General features: G+C 37.8%; 1 protein-coding gene across 1 annotated transcript in view; it reads left to right on the plus strand.

Moving 5' to 3' along the window:
* Positions 1–18,800, plus strand: part of ube2e2 (ubiquitin conjugating enzyme E2E 2) — a 131,338-nt gene that overhangs the window by 31,752 nt on the left and 80,786 nt on the right. The window contains 1 exon segment of the mRNA NM_001126511.1: positions 10,950–11,000. Coding sequence (NP_001119983.1) covers positions 10,950–11,000 — 51 coding nt within the window.

Here is an 18,800-nt window from a genome sequence, read left to right on the forward strand (position 1 = left end):
TATTTTTATTTACTTGCTCTCTCATTCTTGTAGTCTGTCATTTAAAGGACAAGGAAAGGTAAACTCCCTGGGGGGTGACAAAATATTAGGCATCCCCCCCCCCCCCCTCCCCCCCCCCCCCCCAGTGATTGTAATCTCTTACCTTAATTGCTTGGCTGGTGCTCCTGATAGAGAGAAAACCGAGCCAGCCCGGCGTAGCTGAGAAATAGCGATCCTTTTCCTTCTTCGCGTGGCTTGCGCATTCACAGTGCATTCACAGTGCATTCACAGCTGAACTTAAAGAAGTTGCAATTTTCACTCTATTGTGCATGTACTGGACCCAGGATATGTAAGAATGAAGACAGATGGAAGACAACTGCTCTGCTGTCTCACAGCTACCCCAGGTTGGTGCTACTGTTGGGAGAAAACCGCACCAGCCTGGGGTAGCTGCAAGACAAAATAATATTGTTTAACGCTACATCATACTAAAAGTCATTTTTAAGGTTTTCTGGTAATGTCCTACTGTGTTTTTGTTGCAGTCCTTAAATAGGATTCAGATTTATGTTTCCACAGTAAATTAATTGCTCCCTGAAGCACTCTAATCTAAAAACATGAGAAAGAAAATCAAATATTTTCTCGTTATTTATGTAGATTTTCATAACTGAAAGTTGCAAACATTGCATCACGGCTGATTATTGAATTTCATTAATGTTTGGTGGTTGACATGGCAGTATTTGTTGGAAAAATTGAAAGGCAAAAAACCTTTATAGAAGGAAAATATCATCTTATATCTTCTTATGTCTATTTATAAGTCTGTAGGAAAAGTGTATAAACAAGTGTTCAAAGAAAATCGTGAAGCTATGTGTTAGCTAATAAGAATGTCTGTAGCAAGCTGGGCCTCAGAAGGTGCTTTCAGTGGAATAAGCGTAATGAAATAATTCCATGTGCCAAAGGAAAAGATAATACTTATTCTCTGGAAGTATGGGAGTTTGTGACAAAATACCTTGTTTTCATGTAATGTTTGGCTCAACACAAAAGGTGAAGTCTTCAGTAAAAACAAACCTGTAAACAATGGCTGTAATGTTACTGGCATGGATAATAGTGGTCACTTTCTCTCTGTACAGTAGAAGCAAACATTAGGAAATATAGTAGTCATATGAGGTCTAGTGTCATCTCTCCAAATGTAGTGCCCAACAGGGTAGGGTGGAATTGAGGTACTGCAGCAAGAGAAGTATGTGCCTAGTGCTCCAACATTGCACCCTAGGCATGTGCCTCTTCTGCCTACCTCTAGTTCCAGCCAGGTACCTGAACTCTCCACCTGTTTCTGTTTCCCAGCTATTTTATATAATGTGTTTAAGGCTGCATTATATCCTAGCAATAATGTAATTCAAAGTAGTCTTTGGTGCCCCTGTTACATGTCATACAAAGTAGTATTTGGTGCCCCTATTAGACTCATTACACATTATACACATTAAGATTCACAGGATTAGCAGGGAGACCTGCCAGGGGTCCCCATACACATGCAGATAAGATGGCAAATTGGTCTGAAGGATTCAAATCGGCAGCTTAAATCTGCCCGGGTATGGCCTCCATAACTTTTATGTTATAGAATGTCCTATTCCTAGCAACTTTGCAATTGGGCATCTATATGTTTTTTAGAATTTTTTTTTAATTATTTGCCTTCCTCTTCTGCCTCTTTTCAGCTTTTTAAATGGGGGTAACGGATACTGATAGCCAAAAAAAAATGATTTTGCTGTGAGGCTATAATTTTATTTTTAGTCTTATATTTTATTGTTTATTTTTCTAATCAGTCCCCGGCCAACCAGTCAGTGGATTGAACGAGAGACTGGAATATGTATGGCAGATATCTGCTGAAATACCAAACTGGAAAGCTGCTAAACAAAAAAACTAAACTTAAAACCACAAAAAAAATAAAAATAAATGAAGATCAATTGCAAATTGTCTCTGAATATCAATGCCTGCATCATAAGTTAATTTAAAATTAAATCAGCCCTTTAATGCTATTTTTTTATTATTGAATGCAAATGAAGTATATTTTCAAAGTTTGAAAAAAATAATGCTGTCCATGTTGTGTGAGTGACTACTTGTTTTTGCCATACAAATGCCCGGTACTAAAAGAAATATTTGTACATTGTGTGTAAAATATTCCTTGTAAGTGGTGCTTAGTGATGTACACTTGTACATTCATTGAAATTTTTAATTTTAATATAATGTACTCTCAATTGTTAAATATGAGGATATTAGACATTACTTTAGAATTCCATGACCTGCTGCCTTGCCCTAGATGTCTGTTTCCCATTGGTAGTGATAGGGCTTAGGTATGAGGCAAGAGTGAAAACAGATATTTAGTGTGGGATGTTAAGTTTATTAAAAGCCACCCTTTCCCTGAGACTTTAGGGTGTGCAAATAGGGGCAACTCCCAAGGGCACTACAGAGAAACAGTTTCATTCTGAGGAAAAATAAAGAAAATCCGTTGCTTCATTTATTTTCGGGCTGTGTCTCCTGCAGCCTGTAGTTAGGGGAAGCTAGATGGTATAGTGCAGCAACTACTGGAGAACAAATAGTCAGGTCATAGAAAATGGGACAAGGAAATCCCCAAAACAGGATTTCTCCTATTTGTAGCCCACCCTGGCTCCTTCAAAATCTCTGTATTATTTTGTATGAAATCCATTGTTTGAAAATTCCCCCCACACTCAATAACACAAGTAAAGCCCACATGATATATGCATAATTGTTCATTCTACTGACTTTTCCATATGCACATGCAAAAAATTTATGCAAAAAAATATATATCTTTCCTGTTTCCTTGCAGACCTCACATAGGAAACTGCACATACCCACTTTAGAATAGTTTGCTCCTCCAGTGCAAATTTAATTTGAACAAACTCTTAAAACACATTTTATTTTCAACTACACTAGTATTCCTTTAATACATACTATATGCCCCTGCCACTTGCCAGGTGCAATAGCTAATGGTACCGCTTTCTCTATGCTGACTCCTAATCTTGCCCATTGAGAAACCTTAATACCACCTTCTCTTTTTGGGACCCCCATTTGTATAGCGTAGCAAAATGTTACCGGTAGGTTTTAATTATAATAATTTCTTGCCCATTTTCTAGTGCCTTTATTAGCCCTGCAGAATATTAGACAACCAATTCATAGAAGTCATGCTCCGTATTGTCTCTCCTGAAAATACCAAAGTTGCTGTAGAATGGATTATGAAGTGCTTCTTCATTCTGCTTTAAAATGTATCTGTTATATTGGCTAGGATATGGTTCAGTGGCAGGTTACTCTTTACTTCTTGTTGTTCAATATATACCATGTATGGTCATCTTATACCACCCTGGTTTGTTGTTTATTTTAGCAATGTGCAGAGTTGGTGATTTGTAAGTTATGAGATTCCAGTCCTCATATACCATCCATCTGTTTGGCCTGCAGGCTGATAGGTTGGATAGTGCACAGGGTTACCATTTGTATGGCCACCATATATCTTATATATTCACACCTATGGCATATTATAGTTAATTTACATTGTAAGAAGTGTTGACAGCCCTCTTGCTAGTTTTAAATAAACAAATTTCTATACATATGTTCAAACTATATGGTGACTAAAGCTTGTTCAAAATTATCCTCAGTAATTATAAAATAAATAGGTACTGTTTTGTGTAGTCATTTACATAAAATTTAGAAGGCTGTTTTCGTAAAACATCAATGGGTAACAGATGTATAAAATGAAACAAAATCATGTGGCGAAAACAAAGATTAAATGTACAGTTTAAAGCAGTTAACTGTGATTAGTGCAATAAAGAAACTATAAAAACAACAATAACCATAACACATAGCTTCAAATGAAGGAGGAAACAAGTTCATGAAGTAAAACCTTGCATAGATTCTATTTATATTGATCTAGGCCAGTAAAGAGGAAAACATCCATGCTGAGGCATTAGCCAACCTGACAGTTCGCCACAAAGGGAGACATTGCATTGTTTTTGATACCTGCAAAGCAATCGGAATCAACTAAAGATCATTGCAATCATTGCATCATGGTCATGAAATTGCCCCCATTTCTCAAAGGGAACCTGTCACCCTAAGAAAAAATTCCAAATTGTTTTCAATTGTATTTGTCCCAAATTGTTTTTTATTATTTGTCATAAACTTCACCTACACTATATAAATTATTTTAATCTTATTTTCTGCAGCCTTGGAATTTACAATTGCAGCAAGCAGACAGGTGCCATTTTGTGGACACTGTTATTAAGTCAAGCTTTGCATCTTGCCATAATCTTGTTTCTGTACCAGTATGGGGGGACCTGTTACCCATGTCCATGCACTGATTACAAAATGAGATGGTAAGGAGAGAGGGGGAATATGAAGAGGGCAGCAACATCTATAAAGTTGCGAATTAAAAGTGAAAATAACTGTCTGCCTTACCTCTATGCCTAAGGCAAAGAGGTGGGGCAAGTAATATATGATTGACAGCTGGGATTTTTAAATGCTTTTAAATGGGTATGGATGTCTTAATAAAAAATGTCTTTGGGTTTCATGCTTAATTTGAAAAAGGCTTTTATTATACAGCTCTTTATGCCTGGGTGACAGGCTGTACTATATCAGTACTTTTTATCCCCCTTTTCACTGCAAGATGTGTGTGCCATTTTGCATAGCCTTTTGTTGTTCACCAAACAACATCTTGTCTAAGAATTAAATCATCAGGCTTTCCCAAGGGCCCAGATGACCAGTGGGCTAATTACTGTGGACCCGTGGTGGGGAGGGCCCAACTAACTTTATGATGGCGTTGATTCTTTATGATGGCGTTGATGGAACTCATTGCCTAGAGAAGTTCATCATAGAATTCCCAGGCAAACCGTAAGCAAGATTCCTCAGAAATGAGAAAACAAGGCTGGCACTAAAGAAAAATGGACCAATTAACCAAATAAGTGGTGCAGTTAAAACATAATTTAGGTATTTTTTCTTTAAATAAAACAATTATGTTTTAACTGCACCACTTTTTTCATTAATTAGTCCAGTTTTCTTTAGTGCCAGCCTTGTTTTCTCTTTTTTGAAGTATACCCTTTAAACTAGTCCAGTCAGAATTGTTTTCTGTATTCATTTGATAAACAGTAAGCAAGGTCATGGTCTTGGACCATGTAAAAGTTTATGCAGTGGTTGGAAGACCTTAATTAAATTTATTTGGATATTGATGCAATTAGTGCACAGGTGAGACTCCTATTAAGCTATGTTTTGCATTGGTATATTTTGGGCTAAAGCGTTTAGTTGTCAAAATGACATCTAAGGTGAAAGTTTGTGAACCCTTTAAAATTTTCTATATTTTTTTCAGTGTGACCTAAAATCATCTGATTTTCAAGTCCTAAAGTAGATGAAGAAAGTGACCCGTGCTCTCAGTAATTGGTGTGACCCCCTTGTTCAGCTAACGTTTGCAACTAAACCTTTGTGGTAACTGTTGATCAGCCCATTCCTCTATTCGAACAGCTTCAGCTCTGGGATGTTGGTGGGTTTCCTCACATGAACCACTTGCTTTAGGTCTTTCCACAACATTTCAGTTGAATTAAGTCCAGAACATTTACTTTATTCTTCTTTAAACATAATTCTTTTCAATAAATACATGACAAAATATAATCATTTTTGTCATGTTTTTTTAACTTGGTTTTCTTCATCTACATTTAGGGGCACATGTACTAATCCACGAACGTCTGAAAGCGTTTTTTTTCGTAATGATCGGTATTTTTTTCCTTTTTTTTTCGGCGCCGTCGCAATTGTTTCGTATTTTGCGCGACTTTTTTACTGTCGTTACGACTTTATTGTATATTTTCTGCAGCTTTTCCGTCAGCGGCGCGAAAAATTTGCGTTGGTTTTTCCGCCGTTTACAATTGCTCAATACGAAAAAATCACGACAGCGATGAAAAAAATTGTGCAAAATCCGATAAAGTCGTGACGGCGACTAAAAAGTCACGCAAAATACGAAACAACAGCGACTAAAAAAAACGCAAAATTTTCGTTACCAATCCGTTTTTTTCCCATTCGGGATTCGGATTCGAGGATTAGTAAATGTGCCCCTCAGACTTGTTTTAAAATCAGATGTTTTAGGTCACATTCATATAAAAATATAGAAAACTTTAAAGGGTTCACAAACTTTCAAGCACCACTGTATGTACAGTAAATGACCCCTTATCTCTTTTCATTTAGCTTTACACTTTAGTGTGTAAGACAAGATTTCCTTAGCTTTTGCTGCTGCTGCTTCTGCTGGAGAACCCTGTTTATAACCTCCACCATGATTCCCAACAGTTTTCCCTTGGCAAAGACTGCTATGACAGCTATTTTCCATTTAATGTATTTCTGTAGAGAGACAAATTGCCCAATACTTGAAGTTTAACAGATACAAAATCTTCTTTTTGTCATTTTTTCTATTCTGACAGTGTATAATATATGGTTTAAGTATTTGAGTGTATAGATAGGTCAGTATATGTTTGTGTGTGCTAGATTCACTTGGAAGGGTTATTTAACTATGTATGTCATTTACATTGTTTTGTGATCTTTAGGGTGACGCTTTGCTAGGTACTCAACTCTGTATTCTTTGGTTATGTTTCTGCATCAGTTAAGCCAGGGATTTTTAAACTGTTGTTCCAGACCCAAAATTGGATCCATGTGCTATGTATAGTGGGTCCTAACCACTTTAAGTAAGCTCAGCTACAATAGTCAATAATAACTTCTAAGCCAAAACTTTTAGGTTGTCTGAAAAGATGTTAAGAAACCCTTAACTAAGCAATCCTTATATCCACGTGTTACTAATTTTTCCCCTTTTCTTCAAACACCATCTTTATAATTGTACCTCTCTGGGTCAGAAACTGTGTGGAAAAATAACATTAAAATAATAGCAATATTAATCCCTTGAATTGCCCATTAATACTAGTTCAACAAATCAAAACATATTCACCCGGAAAGAAAACATACATTCACCTATGTTTATCATCTTAACCTTCTTGCATAATCTGAAAATATTTATGCTTTGATTTCCAAACCTTCTTCCAGATAATTAATAAGTAAACCAAAAAGAACCTAGACCCATTACTGAACCTCTTTGCAAAGCATTAGGTACTTAGCTCAGCTTGGTAATGTTCCATTTACATCTCTTTGCCTTTTCAGCAGTTTGTCTGTCCATTTATAGATTTATTCACCTGCAGAAAGCCATATTTGTTCAGATTAGGCAGAAATCTCCTGTGGGGAGCAGTGTCAAAAGCTTTATTAATTACATTACCATGGTGCAAAGCCTTGCTTCATTCTAGAAACTTATTAGATTAGCTGACATGATTTGCGTTCCATTAAACCATGTTGACTGTTTGTAATTACTTTTTTGATAGTGATATATTCTTGTATGCAGTTTCCTAATATGCCTTCAAATATGTTCATAAATATTGATGTCAGACTTGCTGGCTGTTAATTTACCATTTGGGAATGGTACGGCACATACATTCAGCCAGTCACACGCAAGAGCTTTATTCACTACAGGTTTTTAAATTATTGAATACAGATCTATCTCAGTGAAGTAAATGTATAGTTACATTTCAGAAATTGCATCAAATTCTATTAAACTTGCTGAGAAAGTAATGTGGTGGGATAATTTGTTGACACTGCTGCAACTCTGCCTGGTTTGGGGAATCTGCACAGATCTGTTTGCATACCAGGTATTGGAATTCCTAGGCTCAGAAGATGGTTTTAATATTTGGCAAACATTCGGTCATGATTTATGGCACCTTGACCAGCAGTGAGCTGTTGTGCACCGTTACAAACGTTGTTGCTAAATTACACCAGTGCAGTTACCCTTAGCAACCAATTGGCATTTGGTTTCAGATGCCTACTACAAGTTTGATAATATAACCTTAACCTCACTCATCAAAGCAAACAATTTGGCAGATTTCTTGCATTGCATATTAAGTAATAGAAATATGTAAATAAGAATTATTTAAATGTAATTCATTTTATCACTGTCACAGCTTGTAGAATCTGCAGTCTGTAGATAGAGGGACCACAGTTTTTATTTAGCTTTTTTTAATGAGAGATGCAATGGCTGCACATGCACATCTATTCAATATTCTTTCATGCAGCAATTGTGAAAAGAGGTCAGTTTCCTCAAGTGGCTGTAATGAATGGGATCAGTTCAGTGGATAAAGGCAGTAGAATGCCTTCCCTGCTTCTTTATATTTGTATAATCACAGGACTAAACACTTATTCCCCATGTTTTGTTTGAAATATAAACTGCTGTCATCTGAACATTTAGCAGTATACCCGTGTAATTACTACAGAAATATTAATAAAGATCATATTAGACCTTTACTTTACCTTGTATATAAACTATATAACCTAATTATGTTGTGTCTACAGAGGCTGTTATTTCCCCACAGAATAAAAAAAGAACCTGGAAGCGTAGAATCTATGTTGCCTGGCACTTTGATTCTCAGTTGCTGACAGGTAAAGGGTTAAGTATGCATGGTGGTGCAAAGCTGATGGCAAATTAAAAGGCGAGTCACAAATCATGTAATCTATATTGTGATATAATTTTCACTGAAATATGGGGTAATCCAAGACAGCATTTCTGTATTTGTCGTCTTGATATATAGATTTGTAGATGACTACTGAACAGTCATTTCTAACTGTTAAGCCCTTAATATACCTAGAATGAAGGTATCTGATATGTGGCCTCCCAAAAAGAGTGCTTACATTTCTTGCCCAGCAGTAGCTAAATGTGGTGCAAGGGATGTTGTACACTGGCCTTCACTAGGGAAACAGCTTCTATTGTGATAGCAGTATTGTCTCTGCAGTTCTTCAGTAGTTGACAATGGGGAATCTGAAGCAATTAGATGCTTCTATTTCTGGTAATCAAATGTTGTGTTTTGTGGAGTTAACAGTTTTAATGTACAAACCTTTGTGCTTTTTAACATAAATAAATGAAAAAAAGCAGCATCATGAAGATACTTTCCTTTTGCAAAAGTTTAATAACACAATATGTAGCTTGAAAAATGTTAGAGCTCATTTAAAATCACAAGGTGCATTGCTATGCACAATTATTGGAGCACACAAGCTCACCTATACTTGTACTGAGTGCCAAGGCATAGGGCATTTTTGGAGCAAGGCAGACCTGTCATTTACACCTGACCTGGTAATGTCTGGGTTTGCATTGTTTGTTGCACTATAAGGTGCTTTTGCCACTTAAATCACATGCAAACCCTGTTTTTGATACTCTATGCACTGTCAAGGCCACATAACTACACTGGTTTTTGCTGGTGTTCTGGGCACCGTAGCAATAGGACATAATCAAAGCTTAAGGTATTGTGAAAGCATATAATGACATTAAATTGTCAGAAGTAACAGTTATTGTAAATTTACCTAGGGGACAATAACCACAGTAGATTGGTATAGTACTATAACAACCTGTAAAGTGATGAGTAGATACTTGTAGTAATAAAATTGCAATAAGTATAGATTTGTCAAAATAAATCTGTTCTTTTGTTTTTCATTTGTTAATATTACATGATCTCTAGCCTCCAGCAGCACCCCTGCCTTCTAGATGCTGGAGAGGAGCCAGCCAGTGGTCTTCTACCTGCCCCAGTTATTTATATGCACTCTTTTACTATAACACAATTTTTTAAAATAGATTTTACTTTTTTTTAGTATTTACACATGTGTAACAAGTGTTTTTATTTTTACTGTTTTGCAAATTGCTTGGCCCAGAGTTGCATTACTGCCCAGTACAGTTTGTATGGATGCACCAAATCTATTTGGGATTTAGCCTTTTCCAACAGCTTTTCGATTTCAATGCCTCTGTCCGAACAGAGTCCAAGTCCATAAAATCATGGGACTTTTTGTCACATAAACATGGAAGTTAAAAATTTTCACTGCATGAATACCAAAATAGTGGATTTGGTACATCCCTAATTAAGAATCATGCTGAGAATCAAACTATTTGGAAGAACCTTAGCATTCGTATTCTAAGATGTCCTTGTCTTTAAAGCTTAAAACAAGATAAGATGATAAGAGTTTATTTTTGAAGTTTAGAAAATACCTGTATCTTTTGTAAACATTAAGTAATTTGGAGCAGTGAGTTTTCTCCTATTTGCATTTTTCATAATGTGTTTTTTTTTTGTTTTTTTTTTACAAAAATGTATGTTTTGGGGGGGAAGGGATTCATTTACTGTGGACAGTAACAGTAAGTTTCTAATGCCTGTTGGGTAGCTGTTTGCATTTTATGTATCAAACTACACAGGTACTACAGGTACAGGTACTGCTCTGAGCAATATTACATTGTGTGTGTGTGTGATTTTTTTTATAAGCTTTACTTAACATTTAAAACAGCGGTGCCGGGTGCCGGGCCGTGGGCTATGCTGAACCGGGCCACCTCTGCTCCCAATTACTTGTGATGCCAACTCCCTTATGCGTTACACAGCCATGACAATAGCTATGCAAAGCCCAGGAAGATTTCTACTGATTACGACAAGGACCAAAGTACTTTATTAAGCTGTATGTAATAATAATATTAATAGTAAAGTGCATAATATAAAATTTAACTAGCACTAGTTGCGCCCCATCCCCGGTCCATGGAAAAATTGTCTTGCTTGAAACCGGTCCGTGGTGCAAACAAGGTTGGGAACCACTGATTTAAAACACTGTCAGGCTGGAGAGTGCTAATAACTGGGCTAAAATTCTAACTGTTGGGAATCCATGAGCCTGCCATTGAATTCATTGGAAGTGCACTTGGCTGGCTGTAAAGGGATTACTTAAGCCCTGATCCCAAGTTTTATATGCCTTCTTTTCTGTTTATTTGTTTTACAGCTATTTGCAGTATCACATTTACCTTTATTAAATACTTGTTATTTTGCCTTTGCTAAAAAGATTGGCTTGAAATTTTATAAAACATTTTAACTTTTTTTTTTCTTTTTAAGAATTCAGAAAGAACTTGCAGAAATAACACTGGATCCCCCTCCAAACTGCAGGTAAGGACAAACCCTTTTTATAGATGTGCCAATACCAAGCCTTGTCATGCTGTAGCAGTCCCGAGATGTCTTGGCATGGGATGATAAGTGGAAATTGTGTATTGGTGAATGTTGGAATCATGTCGAAAGCCAGCTAGAAATTGTTTCTGGGGTTCTTTAAAGGTTAGCTCCTGTGGGATGTGAGAGTATAGGAAGGTAATAAAATGTAGACTGATGCAGTAAAAAAACAGTGTGGAATGTGTTGGGCAGTAGACATCAGTTTGACTTAGCTAGCATGCAGTGAGCCCACACTGTTACAATATGACTCCTGCAGTTTGTAGCTCCAAGACAGAACAGTGGTCCATCCAAATCTGCTTACATATAACAAATCAAGCTTCAGGAAGAACATGAGGAAGGGGAAAAGAGTTGTTACTCGCATGCTTGTACTAATATAGAGTGAATAAAACAATGATTGAAAGGTATCTTATTGAGCCTGGGTATTATGTCAGTTCAATTATGTAATTGCCAGCAGCCTTGCAGTTAAATTTTCCTGCCAGCTTGACATGTTCATGTGTTGACGCATTTGTTTACATCAACTACAGTAGATTATTACTTTGCTGTTTGCTGGTTTGGTCTGTATAACACAGGAGCACAACCATTGTGTATAAAGCATTCAGCCATTCTATGAATGCCAAAAAGTTCATTTTGTACCAATTACCACACTTTTCCCTGCAGACTGTCACTAAAAACTAGAAAGGACGAGGCTTTTATGTGTTTAAGATAAATCTGTTTGGTCTGAAGATAAATTGCTGACACTTGAGCACTAAACAGAAACATTCATTGAGTGGAAGTGACCTTTTTAGTATTTGCCTTTGATGCATATTTCACTTTGAGTGGATAAACACTTTGCTTTCTAGATAAGCCATTCTTTGAAGGTTACACAATTTGTCAGCTTTCATAAGGCTTCAAGCCATATGCCTTGCTTTGGTGTAAGCTTTTATTAGGCTGGGGATCGTACAATGTGTTTTACTGTTTATCGTTTCTTGTACAGCACTGTGTAATGTGCTGGCACTATATTAAAAAAATATCATGAGAATTTCTTAAAGCTTTTGCAATTAAAATGAAGCTTCATTGTCTTCTAATGATATCATACAAAAATGTGCACTCCATTGCTTTATTAAAAACCTTAGTATATTTCTCAAGATACAGTACATGTATTAACCACCACCATATCTTCTGTACTAAAAGTTAGTTTGAAGTGGACCAACCCCTTTCATGAGCGCTCCCACATCCGTAAACTGCACAGTATCATTTAAGGCTAATGCCAGACAGGGCTGATTCTCGCAGGTAAACGCAGGCTTGCAGGTAAACACAGAATGAGAATCAGCCTTTTCCTGTGCCTGCAACTGGTGCCATCGCGTCAGGTGCTTTTTGCGTATGCATTTTGGCACAGAAATTTACCCCGTGTGACTGCACGCAGGCCAACACAAGGGCTCTGCAGGCAGGTGCAGGTTAAGGCTGATGTCAGTGAAGGGGCTGATTCATGGCCTGCATTTATCCAAGGATCAAATGAGAATTAGCCCCATCTGGAATTCGCCTAAAGTTAGTGTTGTATATGTCCACATTGCTTGCATGTTCATCTGCAGTAAGTTTATTGCTGTGTCGAGCACAGGTCAGACTAATAAGGCTTGTATTGAAAATGTGTCATGCCTATTCTTTTAATTTACAAAATCCATCTAATATACTTTTTTTTTTTATTATAAAGTAATAGCTTATTATTGTTTTCTTCTACCGCCCCCTCTTGTAAACAGGGGAGTAAGCTTTTAAGAGAAATAATGGTGAATTAATTATTGTTCCCTAGTATCTCAAAATCTCAAATAATTTAGTATACAGGTGTTTAACTTGGATTGATAATTTGTTTAAATACCACCTTATCGTCCATAATTGTTCTGATGAATCAAGTAGGTGGGATCAAGCATAAAATGAAAATGCTTCCACTTTTACCAGGCTGCATTAAATTGTTATAGAAATTACTAGAGAGTACAGGATATAAAACATATTTTTGACAAAGGCACTATTATATGGGTTTATGTTAAACAGAGGTGTATGTTCCATTTAAAAAACCTGGACTGCTTTTTAGGTATTGGAAGGTCAGTAGTGCACTGTATCTTTCATGAATGTTTTTATAATTGCGGGTGGGTGGGGGAATTAATTTTTCTCAGATGTAAATACGCAGATCAGGATTTGGATTCAGAATACCTAACCTTTTTACTACTTATTACTAAGTATGTATTTATAAAGCCCAAGATATTTTAAAGTGCTGTACAATAAATGGTGCATACATGTAACATATAGAATTACATACAAAGCAACAGATACAAGAGACCGTGTGAGTTGTATTGCATATAGTAAAGCCTAGCTATATTATTTTGGTAAATATTTGGACAATATTTGTGCTTTTTTTCAGATTTCATGGACTGTTTAATCTTAATTTGCATTTTTTTCTCCTGGGTATAACGTTTGCTTTTGTATTCTCTAATACACTATAAGGAAATAGCAGCAGTTATTTTTTTTTAACATTATGGTTATGAGCATTATCATCCTATAAGTGTGTGATGTGTGCCCAGTAGGGGTTTATATTTGTCCTGTTGTTTCTTTTGAACATTATTCTCTTGGAATCCCACCTATATTGTAACAGAATATATTAGCAGTTTTTATTTATACTTTTGGGCATGCTTTAAATCTCTATACTTATTTACTCATTCATAATGCAGGCAGTGACCAAAACCAGCGAGACAGGAAATTCTAAAGTAAAAGTGGTTTCATTTTCTTGCATAGTGCAAGTAATAACAAAAACTGTAGGTGTTTCTTAAAGTTCATCGAACTCCTGTTTAAAAGGGATGTTTACTGCCCCACCAAAAGGGCTGCAGCATTTTAAATATCAGGTATGATTCTTAATTCAAAGAAAATATAGAATAAATTATATATGTAGCTTCAACTCATCTTAAACAGTCTGAGGGTATTTGTTTTTGCCTATAAAGCAATAGTTCCTTTTCCATCTTGCATATACAGTGGCTTACAAAAGTATTCGGCCCCCTTGAACTTTTCCACATTTTGTCACATTACAGCCACAAACATGAATCAATTTTATTGGAATTCCACGTGAAAGACCAATACAAAGTGGTGTACATGTGAGAAGTGGAATGAAAATCATACATGATTCCAAACATTTTTTACAAATAAATAACTGCAAAGTGGGGTGTGCGTAATTATTTTGCCCCCTGAGTCAATACTTTGTAGAACCACCTTTTGCTGCAATTACAGCTGCCAGTCTTTTAGGGTATGTCTCTACCAGCTTTGCACATCTAGAGACTGAAATCCTTGCCCATTCTTCTTTGCAAAACAGCTCCAGCTCAGTCAGATTAGATGGACAGCGTTTGTGAACAGCAGTTTTCAGATCTTGCCACAGATTCTCGATTGGATTTAGATCTGGACTTTGACTGGGCCATTCTAACACATGGATATGTTTTGTTTTAAACCATTCCATTGTTGCCCTGGCTTTATGTTTAGGGTCGTTGTCCTCCGCCCCAGTCTCAAGTCTTTTGCAGACTCCAAGAGGTTTTCTTCCAAGATTGCCCTGTATTTGGCTCCATCCATCTTCCCATCAACTCTGACCAGCTTCCCTGTCCCTGCTGAAGAGAAGCCCCCCCAGAGCATGATGCTGCCACCACCATATTTGACAGTGGGGATGGTGTGTTCAGAGTGATGTGCAGTGTTAGTTTTCTGCCACACATAGCGTTTTGCATTTTGACCAAAAAGTTCCATTTTGGTCTCATCTGACCAGAGCACCTTCTTCCACATGTTTGCTGTGTCCCCCACATGGCTTGTGGCAAACTGCAAACGGGACTTCTTATGGTTTTCTGTTAACAATGGCTTTCTTCTTGCCACTCTTCCATAAAGGCCAACTTTGTGCAGTGCACGACTAATAGTTGTCCTATGGACAGATTCCCCCACCTGAGCTGTAGATCTCTGCAGCTCGTCCAGAGTCACCATGGGCCTCTTGGCTGCATTTCTGATCAGCGCTCTCCTTGTTCGGCCTGTGAGTTTAGGTGGACGGCCTTGTCTTGGTAGGTTTACAGTTGTACCATAATTCCATTTCTGAATGATCGCTTGAACAGTGCTCCGTGGGATGTTCAAGGCTTTGGAAATCTTTTTGTAGCCTAAGCCTGCTTTAAATTTCTCAATAACTTTATCCCTGACCTGTCTGGTGTGTTCTTTGGACTTCATGGTGTTGTTGCTCCCAATATTCTCTTAGACAACCCCTGAGGCCATCACAGAGCAGCTGTATTTGTACTGACATTAGATTACACACAGGTGCGCACTCTATTTAGTCATTAGCACTCATCAGGCAATGTCTATGGGCAACTGACTGCACTCAGACCAAAGGGGGCTGAATAATTACGCACACCCCACTTTGCAGTTATTTATTTGTAAAAAATGTTTGGAATCATGTATGACTTCTCACGTGTATTGGTCACTTTGTATTGGTCGTTCACGTGGAATTCCAATAAAATTGATTCATGTTTGTGGCTGTAATGTGACAATGTGGAAAAGTTCAAGGGGGCCGAATACTTTTGCAAGCCACTGTAGATCTCTACTAACGTCCAGTCATATGATTCAGGCTTATACATGGCAAGTCAAACTGCCAAATGCGAAAGCAATGAAAGTCATTTGATTTATTTTAGCATTAGAGGATACTTCCTCTAATGATTTTAGGCTTTTGGTTCACAGTGCAAAGCCCCCTGTGGCATTTACCTTTGTCTTTGATTGTAACTTTGATTAAAATGCACTTTGCAAATATTTTTGTGCTTTGTCCCATATCAGTTCCTTATTTTTGTTATGTGGGCAGTCTTATTGCCAAGTAATGGGAACAGCCTTTGTATTACTAGGAGGCATACATCAGGTCTGGACTGGCATCTAAAATTAGGCCTCTGTGTATGCCAGGGCCAGATTGCCAGTCTGGGCCTGGCATACATGGTCATGTTCAGAAATGTATGTACAGCAAGAAACCAAAAGGCAGAAGTACAAGGCCAGCTTTTTTGTGATTCCCACAATAAGAATTTGGGGCAGGGAGTAACAAAATACAAATGAGGTCTTTTTCATATAGATTTACCTCCTATTGTTGCAACTTTGGGATTTTTGTTATCCATTTTAAAGCAAGAGTAAAGGTTTTCTTCAGGGGATAAGAACGACGTTTTTGGGGGGGAAGACTACCACTGAAAGGTTTTCCTTTGAAGAACTTATGCGGTAATTATACATTAATTTATAGTAGTTGGTCTCTCTAAATATTCATTATTTTCTGTCTCTTTTAGTACCTGTACTTAGCACAGGTATGGAATCTGTTATCCAGAATGCTTGGGACCTGGGGTCTTCTGGATAAGGGATCTCTCAGTAGTTTTGATCTCCGTACTGTTTTATTATTACAGAGAAAAAGGAAATCATTTTTAAAAATTAGATTTTTTTTTGTTTAAAATGGAGTCTATGGGCCTTGCCATAATTTGGAACTTTCTGGGTAATGGGTTTCCAGATAATGGGTCCTATACCTGTACAAGAGAGTAATCATGCTGAAAAGCATGCTATTTTATGGGAGCTTGTTACTTACCTTTAAAAAAGCATCAATACCACAAAAACCACAAGTATATTTTCAAAGTAGACCGAGCAGCCATCTAACTGAATTATGTATAATGTAATATTTTCCCAAAGATATACACTTCATGTATTTTAGCTTTATGGCTGGCAATTTATTAGACTATTATTTCAGAAATATTTTGGCTCACAAGTCTTGAATCGCTTCCTAAAATGAAATTGCTGCTTTCATTTGGGTATTTTATCTTTTGAAATAACGGGCTATAACCTCTCACTCTGCAGTGGGGCTTCCCAGGGATTCAAGCACGGTGAAACCTGCAAATTAGTAATTCAGATCATACTGCCCCTGGCGAGTTCATTTCCCACAGAGATTTTATGTATATTTTTACTGAAAAAGGCAACTAAACCCTCATGGTGTATATATTTTAATAGTATGATTTTTCTTTTTACCATTATTGGTGGGCTCTGTCTGTATCCTACAGGCCTGTGATTTATTAACACTTGGCTTCATGCCATGTCCATTGCTACATATGGAAACTGACTAAGGGGAAAATGGGACAGCAAAAGTGTTTGGAATATACCAGCCTTTAAGTAACCCGTGCAGAAGATGCAGATCCTGAGTCAGATATAAAGCCAGTCCAGATATATGCTAAATTATCTAGTGTATAGGTTTGCTATAAGCTGCTGTGTGTAGAGGGCTTTAATTCACACTTTGTAGTAATATTTATCTATGGACACTAAATGGTAGAATTAGCTGTTAATTGGATGATTTTAGTCATTTGTTGTGAAATTGGGACTTTGCTTTCCAAATGACAGGGCAACAATAGATTTTAGCAGCTGATGTGTTTTTGTCGCACAGAACTTATTTTATTTAGCCACATTGATTAGAACCTACAATATCGGCATCCATTACAGTGACAGGTCTTACAGTCTGTGAATCATGTAAGCAAGTTCATATTCTGTCTATTAATCCTGCTGTACAATCATTAAATGTAACCTCTCCTGGAAATGATAAAGCATATTTAAGGAGAACTTATACCCCAGGGTGCTAAAAGCCCCCTTAAAGGAGAAAGAAAGGTAAAGTCACTTGGGGGTGCCAAAATGTTAGGCACCCCCAAGTGACTTTAATCGCTTACCCCGTACCCCGGGCTGGTGCCCCTGTATGGAGAAAACAGCACCAGCCCGGGGCACCTGCAGCGCTTCCTCCTTCCTGCTTCCTTTCTGAAAATGCGGGGTAGCAGCGATCGCTTCTTCCTTCCGGGTTCCCTGTGCGCACATGCGCAGTAGAGTGAAAAGCCGAACTTTTAACACAAAAGTCGGCTTTTAACTCTACTGCACATGCGCCGACCGCTGGCATTTTCAGGAAGGAGGAAGCGCTGCGCTCCAGGTACCCCGGGCTGGTGCTGTTTTCTCCGTACAGGGGCACCAGCCCGGGGTACGAGGTAAGCGATTAAAGTCACTTGGGGGTGCCTAACATTTTGGCACCCCCAAGTGACTTTGCCTTTCCTTCTCCTTTAACGATCACTGCCTAGACCCCCTTCACCTCTCCCTTAGCGCATAGTTTTGAAGTTTAAATGCTGTCCCTATCGCTAACTGCTAGCTAAAAATTTATTGAAGCACAGCCGCGAACCACGCCGGCATCTTCTTACCGACTGAAAACTCTTCGGGTCTCACCTACATCTGCAGTTGAAGCAAATTTCCTGCTACCTCCAACTGCGCATGCAGGTTTGTTTCGGCGGAAAGACCCGAAGTGTCTTCATTCGGTAAGAAGTTGTCAGCCAGGTACACTGCTGTGCTTCTCTGCATTTTTAGCTAGTGGCTAGCGATAAGGACAGTGTTTAAACTTCAAAACTATGCGATAAGGGAGAGGTGAGGGGGATTTAGCCAGTTAAAAACTATTTAAGGGGGCTTTTTGCACCAAGGAGGTATAGTTCTCCTTTAAAGAAGTATGAATCCCCTTGACACAACTTTGTTAGCACAGTTCCATGCTGCACTGTATGTAATCCGTCATATCCTGAAAATTTGTGGTAAATCCTTCACTGATGCATCCCAGAATGCATTGGCCACTTATATTTACTTCTGCTGGGAAATGGGACTTTTATTCAGTAACACGGCTGGTGGGGAGCAGAAATACAGCTCACTGAATTCATACGTGCACAGTTGAGAGGGGTTTTA

The sequence above is a fragment of the Xenopus tropicalis genome, chromosome 6, assembly GCF_000004195.4.
Source record: "Xenopus tropicalis strain Nigerian chromosome 6, UCB_Xtro_10.0, whole genome shotgun sequence".
Taxonomy (NCBI): Eukaryota; Metazoa; Chordata; class Amphibia; order Anura; family Pipidae; genus Xenopus; species Xenopus tropicalis.